The sequence below is a fragment of the Neofelis nebulosa genome, chromosome 8 (genome assembly GCF_028018385.1).
Source record: "Neofelis nebulosa isolate mNeoNeb1 chromosome 8, mNeoNeb1.pri, whole genome shotgun sequence".
Lineage (NCBI taxonomy): Eukaryota > Metazoa > Chordata > Mammalia > Carnivora > Felidae > Neofelis > Neofelis nebulosa.
Window position 1 is genome coordinate 66,266,800 of NC_080789.1, and position 18,468 is coordinate 66,285,267.

General features: G+C 42.4%; 2 protein-coding genes and 1 long non-coding RNA gene across 3 annotated transcripts in view; 1 reads left to right on the top strand and 2 right to left on the bottom strand.

The window, feature by feature from the left end:
* LOC131519652 (tubulin alpha-1C chain) overlaps positions 1–15,118 on the bottom strand; it is a 36,006-nt gene extending 20,888 nt beyond the window's left edge. The window contains exon 1 of the mRNA XM_058742912.1: positions 15,104–15,118. The gene's annotated coding sequence lies outside the window, so the exon portion shown is untranslated. The remainder of the gene's footprint in view (positions 1–15,103) is intronic.
* LOC131519654 (ubiquitin-conjugating enzyme E2 variant 1) lies at positions 2,571–3,204 on the bottom strand. The gene has a single exon (XM_058742914.1). The coding sequence runs from the start codon at positions 3,178–3,180 to the stop codon at positions 2,737–2,739; it is 444 nt and encodes a 147-aa protein (XP_058598897.1). The 5' UTR covers positions 3,181–3,204; the 3' UTR covers positions 2,571–2,736.
* A 494-nt stretch (positions 15,119–15,612) lies between the features above and the next one.
* On the top strand, positions 15,613–17,323 carry LOC131519656 (uncharacterized). Its single transcript, XR_009265734.1, has 2 exons — positions 15,613–16,090; positions 16,211–17,323. It is a non-coding gene; the product is annotated as an uncharacterized LOC131519656 (long non-coding RNA).
* The last annotated feature ends 1,145 nt before the right edge of the window (positions 17,324–18,468 follow it).

An 18,468-nucleotide genomic window follows, 5' to 3' on the forward strand; every position in this document is an offset into this window, starting at 1 on the left:
AATTTGAGATGACTTTTCTTAACAATCTACCTAGTTGTGACTGTACTCATGTACAGTCTTGCCTGTCTTCTAGCTACTAAATTGTCCACACTCTTATTCAAGGCCAGCCTTTCCACTTGTATATTATGTCCCACCTTCGCCTACTCAGGCATATTAGTCTAGTGATTCTCTTTTCTATCTCCTGCCTCAACTTGCCCCTTCTATTCAATGTTTTCTTTTAGTATAAAGACATATTCTTCCATTTCCAAAACAACCTCTCTTGATTTCACTTCTGCCTGTGGCTACTATCCCATTTTTCTCCTTATCTTGAAAGAGAAGAAATATCTACAACCACTGACTCTGGTTTCTCTCCCTCCTTCCTTGACCCCAGTGGAATCAGCTTTTACCCCCCACCCCTTCTCCAACACTACTCTTGTCAAGGTCATCTGTGACTTCCATATTACCAAATCCAATGGTCAGTTCTCAGTTCTCATCTTATTTAACCTATCAGCATCATTTGACATGGTTGATCACTGTGAAACACTTCAGCTGAAGTGCTTTCCTTGACTAGGTTTCCAGGACTTTTCTGGTTTTCTTCCTGATTGTCCTTTCTCAGTCTCCACTGTTGTTTCCTCTCAGTTCTCCTAAACGCTTAATGTCAAGGGCTCAAGGGCTCATTCCTATCTTCACCAGCTCCTTTGCGGATCTCATCCAGAGATATCCAAATATACACACACACACATATATATCTATATATCTCCACCTTGGAATGCTTTCCAGAATTCCAGATCTGTATATCCAACTGTCTGTGGGACTTCTCTGCTTGGATGTCTAATCGATTCCTAAACCTAAGCTCCTAAACTTTCTGCTTAAACGTGTTCCTTCCTTATCCCATCTCAGTTAATGGCAGCTCCATTCTTCCAGCCGTCTGGGCCCCCAAACTGGGAGTTGTCACTGGCTCTTATTCTTCTATCACTCCCATCAGTCTATCAGAAAATCCCGACAGTTCTACCTTTATTTTCTTTTTTCCTTTTTTTATGTTTATTTACTTTTGAGAGAGAGGGAGAGACAGAGCACGAGCAGGGGAGGGGCAGAGAGAGAGCATCGGAAGCAGGCTCCGTGCTGTCAGTACACAGTCCGACTCAGGGCTTGATCCCAGGAACCATGAGATTACGACCTGAGCCAAAACCAAAAATCAGATGCTTAACCGACTAAGACACCCAGGCGCCCCTCCACTATAGCCACTATGGTCCAGTGCCACTGTCCCTGCCTCTTCTACTCCTCCTGCCTATCTGCTGTCTTCTCCTGGCACAGCAGCCAGAAGGATCCTGTTAAAAAGTCAGATCATAACACTTCTCTGCTTAAAGCCTTCTAATGGCTTCCCATCTATGTTAGCTGTCTCCATGATGGCTGCCATCAATTCCTTCATCAATTGCCAGACCATCATGGACATGCAGCCCAGTCAAGCTTGCTCTCTACCCAATGTAACCAATGATCTGCTTTCTGTCTCTATAAATTTTCCTTTTCTGGAAATTTCATACCAATAGAATCATATAATATATGGCCTTTTGCAGCTGGCTTCTTTCATTTACCATGTATTTGAGGTTAATCCATATTGTAGATGTATTAGTACTTCATTCTTATTGCTGAACAATACTCCATTATATGAATATACCATATTTTGTTTATCCATGCATCAGTTAATGGACATAGGATGTTAGCTGTGGGTTTTTGGTAGATGTCCTTTATCAGGTTGAGGAAGTTCTCTTCTATTCCTAGTTTGTTGAGAGTTTTGATCATGAATGGGTTGAATTTTGTCAAATATTTTTTCTGCATGTACTAAGATGATCATGTGGGTTTTGTCCTTTATCCTATTAATATAGTGTATTACATTAATTGATTTTAGGATTTTAAACCAACTGTGAATTCCTGGGATAAATCCTATTTGGCAGTGGTATGTAATCCTTTTTATAAGTGGCTGGATTCAGTTTGCTAGTATCTTGTTAAGGATTGTTACATCAGTATTCATAAAGGATACTGAACTGTAGTTTCAGTAGTGTCTTTGTCCAGCTTTGATATCAGGATAATACTGGCCTTATAAGAATTGGAAAGTATTCCCTCTTCTATTTTCTGAAATTGTTTGTCAAGTATTGGTATTATTTCTTCTTTAAATATTTAATGGGGGAATGCGTGGGTGGCTCAGTCGGTTGAGTGTCTGACTCTTGATTTTGGCCCAGGTCATGATCTCGAGGGTCATGGGATTGAGGCCCATGTCGGGCTCCTCACTGAGTGTGGAACCTGCTTGGGATTCTCTCTCTCCGTCTCTCTGCCCCTCTCCCCGACTCATCCATGCTCTCTCTCTCTCTCTCTCAAATTAAAAAAAATTTTTTTTAATTAAATATTTAATAGGATTAACAAGTGAAACCATCTGGGCCTGGGCTTTTCCTTGTGGAAAGATTTTTGAGTGTTAACTCATTTTTTTTTTTTTTACTTGATATAAGTTTTATTTGGGTTTTCTCTTTCTTTTTTTTTTTTTTTTTTTTTTTTTGTTATAGCACAACTTATATATTTTAAATGGACAAAAAAATTAGTATCGTTTACAGTATCTTAAGATAAATTGCCTTTGAATGGGAGCTTCCTTTCCAGTACTTTGAGGTCTACAAGACGTATCTAGAAAATTTACTACTGTGGAAAATGAAGACTGCTTAAATCGAATGGGAGGGGGGGAGGGGGAGGGCCTGTGGTTTTTCTTTTTGATTAATTGCTGTAACACTGTCCTTCGGGCGGCTGAGGGAGTTTCATGTTTTCTTTAGACATCATTAGGCGCCGGAGCTCTTGCAGGACGACTTTGATGCTATATGAATTCTGCCACTTTGCTAGCACTGATATGGCTCTTGGGTCCACCACTCCATTAGAACTATTAACTCCATTCATATTAATTTTTGTTACAAATCTTACAAACGGGGGTGCTTCTGGGTATTTAGGTCCACATTCTATTTTAAGGCTGTATATTCGGTTTTCATAAATTGTTCTTGGAGGCCCAATTATCATCCCTGTCCATCTTGTAAGTGTCATGTCTTCGTCATCTTCTAGACCCCAGCTAACTGTGCCATCTCCTACTCCTTTCTGGCCTTCTTCCAGTTCTTCCAACAGTCGAAAATTGCGAGGGACTTTTACTCCCGAGCCCGTGGTGGCTGCCATCTTGCGTCGCTGTCGCTCCTTTCTCTTTCTTTTTAATTGATATTGATAATTTTTATCTTTCTAGGGATTTTTCCATTTCATTTAAATTGTCTTATTGGTATAAAGTTGTTCATAACACACCCTTACAATATTTTAATTCTTATAAGGTAGACATTTATGCTCCCTTTTTTATTCCAGATATTGGTAATTTGTGTCTTCTCTCTCTCTTTCCTTGGTAAATCTAACTAAAAGTTTGTCACTATTTTCAAAGAACCAACTGTTGGCTCATTGATCTTTTTTTATTGTTTTTCTGTTTTTTATTTTATTGATTTCTGCTCTAATCTTTATTTCCCCTTGTCTGCTTGACTTAGGTTTAGTTTCCTCTTTTTACATTTTACTCTTTTTTTATTTCTTCCTTTCCTAAGATAGAAGCTTAGGTTATTGATTTGAAACTTCCTTCTTTTCTGACATAGGTCTCCTTCAAAGCACTTTTTAGCTGCATTCCATAAATTTGGGTATGTTGTGTTTTCACTTTTACTCAGTTCAAAATATTTTTAAATTTACCTGCTGGTATCTTCTTCAACCCATGGACTAATTAGAACTCTGCTTACTTTCCAAATACTTTGGGGTTTCCCAGACTCTTCTGTTGTTGATTTCTAATTTAATTCTACTGCAGTCAGAGAACACAGTGTGCATAATTTGAATTATTTTAAATTTATTGAATGCTTGTTTTATGTCCTAACATATAATATATTCTGGAGAATGCTCCATCTGTGCTTGAGAAGGATGTCTATTCTACAATTGCCAGTCAGAGTTCTATAGATGTCAATTAGGTCAAGTTCGTTGATGGTGTTGTTCAAGTCTCCTAGGTCCTCACTGATTTTCTGTATAGCTGTTCCATCCATTTTTGAGAGCGGGGTACTGGCGTCTCCTGTTTTACTTGCATGTATTTTGCAGATCTGTTGTTATGTACATATGTATAATTATTATATCTTCCTGATGAGTTGATCTCTTAATCGTTATTAAATGTCCCTTTTTGTTTCTAGTAGCCTTTTTAAAAATTTTGGTCTTAAGTCTATTTTGCCTGATATTAATATAGTTACTCTGGCTCTCCTATGGTTACTATATCCATAGCATAATCTTTTTTCAACCTTTTACTTTTCATCTATTGACGTCATGAAATCTAAGGTGTCTCTTGTAGACATATTATAGTTGGATTTTGCCTTTTTATCCAGTCTGTCAACTTCTGCTTTTGATTGGGGTGTTTAGACCTTTCACAATTTATTGATGTGATTTGATTTACATTTACTATTTTATTATTTGTTTTCTATGTGTCCCTTTTCTTTTTTGTTCCTCTCTTCCTCCTTTACTGACATCTTTTGTGTTAAATAAATATTTGTAGTGTGCCACGTAATTCTTTTGTCGACTTTTCTTTTTTAAAAATATTTATTTATTTTTGAGAGAGAGAGAGAGAAAGAGGGACAGAGAATCTGAAGTGGGCTCTGTTCTAACAGCAGAGAGCCCAAAGTGGGGCTTGAACTCACAAACTTTGAGATCATGACCTGAACCGAAGTCAGAGGCTTAACTGACTGAGCCACCCAGGTGCCCCTCTTTTTAAAAGGTTATTTATTTATTTTGAGAGAGAGACAGAGAGAGAGCGCATGCGCGTGAGCAAGGGAGGGGCAGAGAGAGAAAGGGAGCAAATGCCTCCCACACTGTCAGCTCAGAGCCCAACACTAGGCTGAACTCATGAACTGTGAGATCGTGACCTGAGCCAAAAACCAAAGGCCAGATGCTTAACTAACTGAGCCACCCAGGAGCCCCTGTAGACTTTAAAAAAATTTTTTTTAATGTTATTTCTTTTTGAGAGAGAGGCACAGAATCTGAAGCAGGCTCCAGGCTCTCAGCTGTCAGCACAGAGCCCAATGTGGGGTTCAAACTCACAAACTGGGAGATCATGAAAAAGCGGCCGCCTTTGGCTCAGGTCACGATCTTGTGGTTTGTGAGTTTTAGCCCCGTGTTGGGCTCTATGCTGACAGCTCAAAGCCTGGAGCCTGCTTCAGATTCTGTGTCTCCCTCTCTCTCTCTGCCCCTCCCCTGCTCACATTCTGTCTCTCTCTCTCTCTCAAAAATAAACATTAAAAAATTATAATAATATTATTTATTTATTTATTTAAAATTTTTTTAACATTTATTTATTTTTGAGACAGAGCGAGAGACAGCATGAACAGGGAAGGGTCAGAGAGAGAGGGAGACACAGAATCCGAAGCAGGCTCCAGGCTCTGAGCTGTCAGCACAGAGCCCGACGCGGGGCTTGAACCCATGGACCGCGAGATCATGACCTGAGCCGAAGTCGGACGCTTAACCGACTGAGCCACCCAGGCGCCCCAGTATAATATTATTTATATTAAATAATATACACATTGCTCATTGTTATCATATATATCACACACATTACAACCTATTAATATAGAATTAAAATTATTACCTTATACGATTTCATATCTTTTAAAGAAGCTTTTGTGAAGAAATAAGAAAATCTGTATTTATAGAGACTCTATAGTAACCTACATATTTTACCATTTCCAGTGCTCTTCATTTCCTCCTGTGGATTTGAATTACCACATCTGGTGTCCTTTCCTAATAGCCTGAAGGACTCCCATTAGCATTTCTTGTAGGTCAGGTCTACTAGCAACAGACAAACTCCCTCAGATTTGTTTATCTGGGAATAAATCTCTCTCTCTCTCTCTTTCTTTATTTTATTTTATTTTAATTTTTTTTAATGTTTATTTATTTTCGAGACAGAGGGAGACAGAGCCCGAGTGGGGAGACAGAGCGCGAGTGGAGAGGGGCAGAGAGAAAGGGAGACACAGAATCTGAAACAGGCTCCAGGCTCTGAGCTGTCAGCACAGAGCCCGACACGGGGCTTGAACTCACCAATCGTGAGATCATGACTTGAGCCGAAGTTGCACGCTTAACCGACTGAGCCACCCAGGCGCCCCATCTCTCTCTCTCTTTTTATTTTTTATTTTTTTTTCAACGTTTTTTTTTTTTTTTTTTTTTTTTTTTTTTTTTTTGGGACAGAGAGAGACAGAGCATGAACGGGGGAGGGGCAGAGAGAGAGGGAGACACAGAATTGGAAACAGGCTCCAGGCTCCGAGCTGTCAGCACAGAGCCCGACGCGGGGCTCGAACTCACGGACCGCAAGATCGTGACCTGGCTGAAGTCGGCCGCTTAACCGACTGCGCCACCCAGGCGCCCCTCTCTCTCTCTTTTTAAATGAACATGAACACCTCATTCATGGTTTCATCTTTAAGTTTATTTATTTATTCTGAGGAAGAGAGCACACAAGCAGGGGAAGGGCAGAGAGAGGAGAGAGAATCCTAAGCAGGCTCCAAGCTGTCACCACAGACCCCGATGTGGGGCTCCAACTTAGGTCTCATGAACTGTGAGATCATGAAATCAAGAGTCAGATGCTTAACTGACAGCCACACAGGCACTCCTCTCCTTCATTTTTATTTACTTATTTTTTTGTTTATTTATTTTGAGAGAGAGAGAGTGCAAGTGGGAGTGGGAGAAGGGCAGAGAGCGGGGGAGAGAGAATCCCAAGTAAGCTGCACTGTCAGCACAGAGTCCCATTCGGAGCTCAAGCTCACCAACCATGAGATCATGACCTGAGCTGAAACCAAGAGCTGGATACTAAACTGACTCAGCCACCCAGGTGCCCCAACTCTCCTTCATTTTTAAAGAATAGTTTTGTGGGATATAGAATTCTTAGGCGATAGTTTTTTTCTTTCACACTTTGAATATGCAATTCCACTGCCTTCCAGCTGCCATTGTTTCAGATGAGAAATTAGCTATTAATCATACTGATGCTCCATTGTTACATGATGGTGGTTTTTCTCCTGATGCTTTTAAGATTTTCTTTTCGCTGTTGGCTTTTAACAGTTTGCATCTTGTATTTAGGTGTGGATCTCTTTGTAGTTATCCTAGTTGGATTTGTTGAGCTACTTGGATATGTAGATTAATGTTTTTAATCAAATTTGCCAAGTTGGGGGGACATAATTTCTTCCAAAAATTTTCTGACCCTTTCTGTCCTCTCCCATTACACACATACCAACTATGTAAGATATCATCCCACAAGTCTCAGGCTCTGTTTATTTTTCTTCAATTTTTATTCTTTCTATTCTTCAGTAGGTAATTTCTGTTGATCTCTCTTCTAGTTCACTGATTCTTATCTTCTGCCATCTTGAATTTGCTTTTGAGCCCCTCTGGTAAGTTTTTCATTTCAGTAATTGCTTATTTTCACTTCTAGAAATTACATTTTAAAAATGTTTAATATTTTCCTTAATAAGCACCTTTGTGGATTTGTTATTGTCCTATTTCTTTTGATTCTTTAAACATGAGTTCTTTTAGTTCTTTGAACATATTTATACTAACTACTTTGATGTCTTTGCCTGCTGAATCCAACTTCTGGGGACACTTAGGGATAGTTTCTATTGACTTTTACTTTTCCTGGGTGAGTCACACTTTCCTATCTCCGTGCATATTTTATTGAAAACTAGATTTTTAAATACCATATTGTAGCAACTCTGGATTCTGATTTTCCCCTCTCAAGGCTGTCTTTTGTGTCATGCACTTAGTGCTTTGCCTGGGTTAAACCTACAAAATATGTCCCTCTGAGGTGTGTGGCTGCTGCTACCTCTGCTCAGTTTATTTTTATCTTGTTTTTATTTTATTTTTTTATTATTTATTATTTTTTAATGTTATTTATTTTTGAGAGAGATAGAGACAGCACAAGGGGGGAGGGGCAGGAGAGAGGGAGAGAATCAGAAGCATGTTCCAAGCTCTGGGCTGTCAGCACAGAGCCCGATGCAGGGCTCGAACTCACAAACCGTGAGATCATGACCTGAGCTGAAGTCGGTCACCTAATTGACTGAGCCACCCAGGCGCCCCTCTCTTGTTTCTATTTTCGTCTGGCTGCATAGGGGTCACCCTTGTGTCTAAGTAGCCCCATGGTCAGCAAACCATGGGATGGAAATTGTGCTCTAACACCTCAAGCCAATAAGGCTTCCGTCTTCTGATAATGAATTTGTGTGGGGAGAGGGGAGCACATTTAAAGTTCATGCTTTTACTTTTTACTTTCCACTGGGCCCTTTCATAGCTCCTCTATTCCAGAATCCTCAAGGTCAGCCAGGAGTGTGGGGTGATCTTAGGCCCTCTGTTCTCAGCTGTAAATGTGCACAATCTTATCCAAGAATACACTTGCCCCGACCACAGCTGTAACCTCAGGTTAGCAGAACCACTGGCTCTCTCCTGCTCCAAATCAAGTGAGCCTACTTTGGCTGCGGCAGCAAGGCCGCTGGTCCTTATGGCAAAATCTCCAGGTGACTGGGCTGGAAAGTGGGAGCATCCCCAGGCAAAGGTGCCACAGATTCCCACTGTTATTACTGAATTTCATCTGTGGCTCAAGCACAAACACTTCTCGTATTGTTATATACCTCTGACCAATTTCCAGAGTGCTAAAAATGGTTGTTTTCATCAATGTTTTCCAGCTTTGTAATGGCCTTTTCAGGGAGAGGATTTGCCCACCCCACCTCTTCACTCTGCCATGGCTGGCAGTCCCACCCTCCTCAATAAATATTTGAGGAAGAGTAAGTGACTAAACACTGTGTCATCTGTCTTCTCCCTCTACCACTCTACGGAAACTGTCCCGTCAAAAATTATCAGTTGCCTTCCAGGCACTAAAACAGGTTCTGAGAAAGACAGACCTGGGTTGAATTCCAGTTCTGCCACTTAGTGACTGTGCACTTGGCAAGTGTACTTGCCTTCTCCAAGTTTTGTTTCTCTTTCTGTTAAATGGCTAAAATAATGCCTATGGTGTTTGTGAGGACAGTGAGGTCTGAGTAAGCGTCTGGGCGGACACTTCAGGGTTCTTTCCAACAGTGTCTGTTCTGTTCAGACTGTGAGTCTGGGATGCCGCTTGACCTTTTTCTAGCCCTTACACTCACCGGACCCGTGACGGGTGGAAACACAGGATAAGTTCATGAAAATCCTTTGAGATGGGATCTATTATCCCACAACTGTAAGGTATTATTATGCCTTCTTATGATGTTCTCTGGGAACTTTTTAAAATCCCTCTCTGGGAATTTTGGTTATAGAATTTCTAAAAATAGGGAAGCTACTGAAATCACTTCTCTAACTTCCTTTTATCCTGGACATTTTAACCATTATACTGTGGGCATTGTCTGAAAGATCAGGACTACAGATGTAAATCTTTCTTAATAAGAAACTCTCACATTTTCAGGTGTTTATTCCTCTAAGAACTGAAGAACATGCCCCCCGTCCCCACCTCCAAATCAGAAATAAAACATCAACTTGGGGGTTAAAGATGGAGAAGAATGAACATGGCCAAATAGAATGCTCGGAATTTGAAATAAAAATAGTGTGGTGAGGCCTTCACCATTTAGGGCCTTGCTGAAAGTTCAGTTCTTTCTGCAGGAAATCCATGTTTAAAAACAGAATATTGGGGTGGCTGGGTCAGTTAAGTGTCCAACTTCAGCTCATGTCATGATCTCGTGGTCTGTGGGTTCGAGCCCCGCATCGGGCTCTGTGCTGACAGCTCAGAGCCTGGAGCCTGCTTCGGATTCTGTGTCTCCCTCTCTTTCTGCCCCACTCCCTTGCTTGCACTCTGTCTCTCTCTCCCTCTCGAAAATAAACATTAAAAAAAAAATTTAAAAACAGAAAAAACAATTGCTTTTTCCATTGCTTAACATCTCCTCCTTATTGGTATCCCTGTAATTAGAGATGCACTATTTATTATTCACTATTGTTACTTGTTTTTTTCAACAAGGCTGCCAGCGCTCCACAGGCAGGGATGGTCCTTTTGCGTATCTTCCTCTATGCTTGCTATCACCCTTGCTATCACCTACAGTCGATGATAATGCTCACTGTCACTCCTTTACTCCGAAACCTTCAGTGATTCTCCACTGCACCTAAAGTGGTCCTCAGACTTTTTTTGATTCCATGTGCTTATCAGTGAACCGATGCTTGCACATCCTCTAATACCCACATATAATTTATTTTAATATCGTACTACCACCTTCCATAAGTGATAAACATCCACCGATATAAGAAATTTAAGAGGATGACATAAAAATAGTATAAACAGAATCTGTAGTATTTTCTCTCTGTACCTTGTAATGCTCCACTCTGGAGACCATTGGTCTGCGGGATAAAATCCAGGTTCTCTAAAACCACAGTCTTCATGGGGCGCCTGGGTGGCTCAGTCGGTTAAGCCGCCGACTTCGGCTCAGGTCATGATCTCGCGGTCCGTGAGTTCAAGCCCCGCGTCAGGCTCTGTGCTGACAGCACAGAGCCTGAAGCCTGTTTCAGATTCTGTGTCTCCCTCTCTCTGACCCTCCCCCGTTCATGCTCTGTCTCTCTCTGTCTCAAAAATAAATAAACGTTAAAAAAAAAAAATTAAAAAAATAGATAAATAAAACCACAGCCTTCAAACTGGAGTCTAGGTATCCTGAGAGTACAGTTGAGCCTTGAACAACATGGGTTTGAATCGCACAGGTCCTCTTCTATGCAAGTTTTTTCCCAGTACAGGACTGTGAATGTATTTGCTCTTCATTATGGTTTTATTAATAACATTTGCTTTTCTCTAGCTAACTTTATCGTACTAATACAGTTCATAATACATATAACATACAAAATACGTGTTAATCAATGTTTTATGTTATTGGTAAGGCTTTTGGTCAAAGGTAGGCTATTTGTAGTGAAGTTTGGGGGGGGAGTTAAAAATTATGTGGATTTTCTTTTTTTTTTTTAAGTTTTTTTTTTTTTTTTTTTTTTTTTAAGAGAGAGAGAGAGAGAATGCACACAGGAGGGGCAGAGAAAGATGGAGAAAGAGACTCCCAAGCAGGCTCTACGTTGTCAGCATGGAGCCCAATGCGGGGCTCGAACTCATGAACTGTGAGTTCATGATCTGAGCTGAAGTCAAGAGTGGACACTTAACCAACTGAGCCACCTAAGCGGCCCATTTTTCTTTTTTCTTTTTTTTTAAGTTTATTTATTTTGAGAGAGAGAGAGACAGACAGACAGAGAGAATGAGTGGGGGAGGGACAGAGAGAGAGAGGTAGAGAGAATCCCAAGCAGGTTCTGCACTGATGGTGCAATTTGATGCGGGTTTCGAACTCACAAATCATGACAGCATGACCTGAGCCGAAATCAAGAGTCGGATGCTTAACCGACTGGGCCACCAGGTGCCCCACAAGTTATGTGGATTTTCAGTGGCATGGTAGAGTCAGTGCTCCTGACTCTATGTTGTCTGAGGGCCAACTGTATATACTATAGACAGCACAGTATTAAGTGGCTCAATTTCCAGATTCTGAACTACAAAATGTATCCTCTCCTGAAAGTGATCTGCCTGGGAATGGCTGGCATTGAGCTGATTTCTTTTTTCTAGCCTCCCCTTCCCAATTGCTCAGGCCCACCCCTCAGCCATCTGAACTGTGCTTTGCCTCCAAACGAAGGGATAACATGGGAATGCACTATACTTGAGAGATAATTTCTTTTTTATTTATTTTTTTTTAATTTTTTTTTTTAACGTTTATTTATTTTTGAGACAGAGAGAGACAGAGCACGAACGGGGGAGGGTCAGAGAGAGGGAGACACAGAATCTGAAACAGGCTCCAGGCTCTGAGCTGTCAGCACAGAGCCCGACGCGGGGCTCGAACTCACGGACCACGAGATCATGACCTGAGCCGAAGTCGGCTGCTCAACCGACTGAGTCACCCAGGCGCCCCTGAGAGAGAATTTCTTGAGAGCCAAGTAAGAAACACTGACAGGGCAGCACCTTATTTCATTCCCTGGACAAATACTGGCAAGCCTCTGTGATGCAGACAATTCCTTGTAGGAATATAGTGTTTTTAATTTAAAAAAAAAAAAAGAAGTTAGGGTGCCTGGGTGGCTCAGTTGGTTAAGCATCCAACTTTGGCTCAGGCTATGATCTCACAATTCATGAGTTTGAGCCCCATGTCGGGGATTTTCTCTCTCCTTCTCTCTCTCTGCCCCTTCCCTACTTGCACACATGCTCTCTCTCTCTTAAAATAAACAAACCTAAAAAAAAATGAAGCTAAACTTTAAGCCATGCAGGTTGTTTTTGCCAAATGATACTCCACAAGCAGAATGGGCTAGATCTCTGGCTCCATGTTTTTGATGAAAATATAAGCAAAGCACTTATCCAATACACAATACACCAGAAATGTCATCATTTGCAACTATTTCATCTTTTGATGACCGCTGCCCTACACTAACATTCCCAATATTCACGACTGCCCAGACTCTTTCTCGTCTCTTCTCCTGTCAGCCCCCTCAGGCTGCAGCCACACTACTTTCATGCTCCTAGGCACCCTTCCGGGTCTATGCCTGTGCTGTGTTCATGCCAGTTCCTCCCTTGGAAATACCTACCCTTCCCTCTCATCTCCATGGGTTGAGTTCCTACTGAACATCTGTGTGATCTGAGGCACTAATTAGGTGCTGAAGATGGAAAATGAGCATAATGATAACTGTGACCCTGTTTTCATAGGATGTAAGAGTCTAGTATGGGTGACAGACAGATAAGCAGTGATGATATAATATTACAGAACTGTGACGGGGAGCCATGAGGGCACCCTCCCTTCACCTGGGGCTCAAGGAAGTCTCAGAGGAAGTGACCAGAAAGCCAAGACCCAGAGCTAAGCACAAGTCAGCCTGACATTTTGCAGGAAGGGGAAAGAAAAGGACTGATCTATGCTGACAGAACAAAACTGAGTTTAACCGACACTGTTAAGGCAATTCCTCCGTGAAGTCAGGATTTTGACCTGGAGAGACACACTTACTTAACTGTAGGGTCCAGATAGAAATTCCTACGAAGTTCAATCTGTTTCATGCTCTTGAGAGATTGGTCACATTCTCTCTCTCTCTCTCAAAAGCCCAATTTAGAATAGGCCAAAAGTCAAGGGAGAGGTCATCCCTAGAAAAATTTTCTCTTGCTTTTTTCCAAAAACAAAAATATTTGAACCCCAGGCTCGACTGCTGGGGGACCAGGCAGCCTTTTTATATTAAGTTCACCAGAAATAGCGCAAAGTGAATACTCTTGGGAAGTCTGTTAAGAAAGTGACAGGTGGTTTATATATCTGGCTCTGCTCTAAGGATGGAGACACCCTCTAAACAAACAAGTTAATGAAATAAGTAGAAACACAGAAGACACAACATTCCGTTTCTAGGGACTGCCTTGTGCCACAACAGAGGTAAGACGGTGAAGGCTTCGGGTATCTGGTTCCTCACTGCTCCACCTCTGATCCTGTCCCTCACTGTCCTGAGCCAGAGGCTGTGGAAGGACCTTCACTGAGGGATGTTCGATCCTCCACTTCATGCCATCACTCACAGTGCTGATTTGTTATCAAGCTATTCATATCTATGAAAGACTCTCCTTTTATAGTAGAGGGCAGCCTGGGTGGCTCAGTGGGTTGAGCGTGGGACTTCGACTCAGGTCATGATCTCATGGCTCATGAGTTCGAGTCGTGAGTTCGGGGCCGACATGGGGCTCGCTGCTATCAAAGGGGGGACTGCTTTGGGTCCTATGTTCCCCTCTCTCTCTGCCCCTCCCTCACTTGCATGCGCACGCACTCTCTCTCTCTCTCTCTTACAAAAAGTAAACATCTCTTAAAAACCACAACTACGTTAGTAGGAGAGAGGTGTGATAGATGTAGTATCAGCTATCAAATCTTTCCTATACTGGTCACAATTTGGTACCCCAAAACTCTTTGTTGATTCAAAACATAAAAAATACGCAGTCTTGTTCTCTGATACAAACATCATTGCAGTGGATTTTTATTTTATTTCTCATCAGTTTTCTTAGTTGTGTATCTTCTTCAAGTGGCCATGTGGAGGCTGAACATTTTCTCTATGAAACTACTCACTAGGGCAGTAGAATCAGGTAAGTCTCAACCATGAGGGCTTAGTCATTGAAGCACCAAAGGATGTCATTTTAAAACATTTACCGTATGTGGAAGTCACATGACATGGACCCGGAGGACGCACATAACTAGTTATGTTCCTGTAGACTATACTGTTGGTAAACCTACCTAATCTTTCAGGAAAACCATTATAAACTCACCCCAGAACACAAAAGTTCATTTGTGCTAGAAAGTTATCATCAAGTGCTGGAGGGTCAGAACTGTGTTTGCTAACAATGTTCCATTAGAAATGTATCCTATCAGTGATACCACATTTTTTCAGATGGATGGGCCAACTGTAGTTCTGCTCTAAAACTCTGCTTTCTATCAGTCCCCCAAGCATTTTCTGATTATGGCCTATAACAAAGTTTGCAACAATGGTGAAAACAGGTCTGCGTGGAAGTATGTATATAAATGCATTTGCAAATGGGTTTAGACCTTTGTGGGAAAAGGGCCTGAAGTCTCCTAAATAGAAAAATCTTCAAGTAAATCAGAACTGACTCACAACTTTGGAAAATGGTACAGGGCTTAGTGACCTTATATCAAACCACAGCCAAGGCCACATTCTAACACGTCCCCATTCCCAGATTAATTTTATTTCTGTCACCCTCTTCACCTTTGAAATTCCTTCCATTCAGCAAAATCACTTCCATTCAGGAGAACAAATACATTTTGACTTCTGTCCCCGATGCTTCCCTGTGTGCCTTGATGAAAAATACAGTTTTAGTTTTCAGCCCTGCAACCTGAGAGACGTGCGGGTGAAATGAAATGAATCACGCCTCCCCTTTTCCCTCAAGCCCCAGGTTTTCCTAAGAGAACACTCATATAACATAGGCCAGTACATTTAGGCCTGAGGGCTCCTCAAAACTCTGCCCGTTTTATTACAGAGGATCAGTTTAGTCTCTTTTTAGATAAGCAGACCCGCATGTGAATGCTACCTTGGTGCCAGAGCTTTTCCTGCGGAAAAGGCCGGGCCTTCTTCACCTGCAGCTGACACCTCTCCTTCCAGGGCAGGGCCTTGCAGCGGCGCGGCGCGTCCAGCAGATGGAGCCGCAGCTGAATTTTCGTGAGCTGCTCTCTACACTGGAAGAATCTGGAATAAACAGGAAGGGGAATTTTTGTTTGTTTGTTTGTTTTGAAGCATTCTAAATTTCAACATCTATTGCCTTCTTTGTCGGGTCAGAGACCCTTTTTATTTAACTAGGTTGAAATGCGTTAGAAGTTTAAAAAAAAACAGTGATTACGCAATCCCAAATACATGTTTTTTTTAAGATTTCCACTTTTTCAGAGGACCCAAGCAGCAAGTTTTAAAGTAGCATAAACTATCATTAGAGCATAGTGTTTCAGAAACGTTAGTAGGCAGCCCTGGATAAACAAATCCTGCCTCAGAAAAACACCAGAAAGGAGTGGCAAGAGGAGAGAAGCCTCCCCAGGCCGCGGCGGAAGTGACCTCCGAGCTGGGCGGTGGCGGTGGCGGGCGCCGCGAAAAACAGCGCCGCCTGCTGGGGAAGAGGGAAACAGCTCGGATCTCCCCGGAGGCCGTGGCGTCGCCAAGGGGACCGCTTGGACCGAGCCAACATTCCAAAGTCCGTTGCGCTTAGGATGCTGCAGGATATTAACCCCCCCCCCCCCCCCAACGAAACTGAAAGTAATGGGCACAGCCCGAGCAGCCTTTCTGTCGAGAAGGGAAACCTACAGGACCGTTATGGTTTTGGTACACAGTGTTTCAAAAGGCTTGACTGTTTTTAATGCTTCCTGAAGCTTAAAAGGAAAATTGCTATTTAAGACCGTCCTAAAGAGTGAAAATAGAACCTGATAGAAGCTCTCTTTCATTTATCCTGCGCTGCTTTAAGTTATTTACAAAGTATTGTAAGAGATTATCAGAAGCAAATTGGAAAAAAAAGGGCAAGGGACTGAGTTTCAAGGTGATTGTGCTTATCATTTCCCATAATGGCCCCTCATTTTTATTCCAGGGTTGTTGCAGTGCTGTTTCTTGAGTCCCTCCTCCTCTCCCCACTTCCCTTTTCTCTCCACTCATTTGACAGGAGCCTCCGCAATCATCTGCTTAGAACACGTCATCATCATCCACTGGGAGAGAGTTGTGGCACCACCTTTCTCCCCCTATGGCTGAAGCCCACAGAAGAAAGATGAGGAGTTGTGCTTCTGCGCTGGAGCCGCGCGACTGCCCGGAATTGTAACCTGCAAGATGATGCCCAAGTGCAGCTTCCCCCTTTTTGTGCCGCATAGAACTGTATGCTGCCCTTCTTGAAGCTGATGCTTTCTCCTTTAGAGCCATGCCCTCCACATTGCCCAGATGATGTGCTAAGTCCCTTCCACTTGCAGAGATTCAGTGGATTAAGTGTAAAAACCACACATCTCTGTTTTTTCTTTTAGTAAGGGAGTAAAGACCCAGAGGTGGATGGTTTCATTTGGATTAGTCATGCTGTTTATCGGGACCCTATCCTCTGACATGAAAATTCCCATCTCCCATCGGGGTATAGCTGTCGGCATAAATTATAGGCTCTGGTTCAAAACAGGGCCCTCTCTTTTGTCCAGTAGCACCAGAAACACATTAATTAGGGACCTTGCTGGAACAGAAGGCTTCTCGAGGCTCCTGGAAAAGGAAGGTTGGGCCCCCAAGTCCTGTATGTGATCGCTTGGGCTGTAGCCTTCACAGTCTGGATCCAACCAGATGAGCACTGAGAGCTCAGTGTTTGGAGCACAAAGAAGAGCAAAGAATATATAGTAACTTAGTGAATCAGGGACAGGATCCAAGAGGAAGCCTGACATTTGTTTATCAGCAGAGAAACAGAAGTAAAGGAGGGAATGTCTCCCTAAGTGCTACTGTGTTATAAAAGTGTCCTCTAGAGAGAGGCTACATGAACAGGGCAGCTGATAACATTAATACTGTGCAGGTAGGCACACATCTTCCCACATGGCCAGGACTGCTGAACCAAGTGGCCCTAAACTAATGGGCAGGGATACAGCTCTAAGCCTTTCCTGCGGCAATCCTCAGAGGGAGTTGGCTCAGACAAAGCACAGCAGCTTCTCCCTCGGTTCTTTGTTCTTCCTTGGAAAATGGGCTCTCTCTCAAGTCTCATACCCCAGCTGCTTTCCCCTCTTGTACAAGGGCAAAATAAAGTAATCGCCAATAATGATTTGGACAGCATATTTTTGGAGCCCTGAACTCTGTGAAACGCAGGGTCGAATTATTTTTAGAACTCTAATGTGCTGTACATTTTTATTCTGGGTTCATGGGGGAAATTTTCAGAAAGGTGCCCCTCTTCAGCAAAGAAAAATAAAGAGATCGCCTTCAGAAAGGGGTAGTGGAGACAGTGTTTTGAATCCCACTTAACCTAACAACTACATGTGCTGCACCTTATGCTTAAGAATCTCTTTCTCACAGGGCTTATGATTTAATGAGCAGATTCCTTTGTCTGCTAAGAAATTCCTTCAACAGTAAAAAGGCTGTCTGGGAAATCACACCTTTTTATACGATAAGTGACTTTTTGCTAATAAGAATGATTTTAACATAGGTCCTTTAAAAGTAAAGACATTCAGAATGGTCTATCCCAGATTTAAGTGCGGAATTAAGACAAAGGATGCTTGTTCTCATATCAGAAATAGGCATGCCACTCCCCAAGCACTCAGAGCATCTGCTGGCTGGACTGATTCTTAAACCAAAAGCCACACATGACTTCTGTGCTTGACAACTGAGGTGGCCTTTTATGTCCTGTTGGAACTCCAGTCTGGGCCGGCCAGAATGGGTTCATACACACGACAGAAAATGGGCTCTATGGGTCCCAGAAAGCTTACTGGGCTGAGAAGGACTAGGCTGACGTTTGGAAATATTGTAGGTTTACTTCTTGGGAACTTGCTCCCCCAAATAAGTACTTTCAGGCCCTTTATGTGGCATCCTCAGGCTCTTTACAACAGTTCCTACATTTTGGGGATTTTATCTGCTCACTAAATATCAGCTATTTTGTCCAGAAGAACAGAAAAATCTGCATGTTTTTATTCACTCAAGACTTAGGCCGAGTAGAGAGCAGCTTCTCTCTGCCAGTTCCTGGTGACTTCATTCTTTCCAGCTCTTTCCAGAGGGAGTGAGAGCAACCCCCAGCCTGGAGACTGGCCCTGCGTTAGCAACTAATTTAATGCTCAAGTTCCACAGGTGAGGCCCAGATGAGCTTCTAAAATAATCCTGGGGGCACCTGGGTGGCTCAGTCTGTTAAGCATCCGACTCGATTTCGGCTCAGGTCATGATCTCACAGTTTGTGAGTTTAAGCCCCATGCTGGGCTCTGT

What these genes read in the sequence shown, in the direction of transcription:
- LOC131519654 (XM_058742914.1), bottom strand. Translation starts at nt 3,180, where the DNA reads ATGGCAGCCACCACGGGCTCGGGAGTAAAAGTCCCTCGCAATTTTCGA.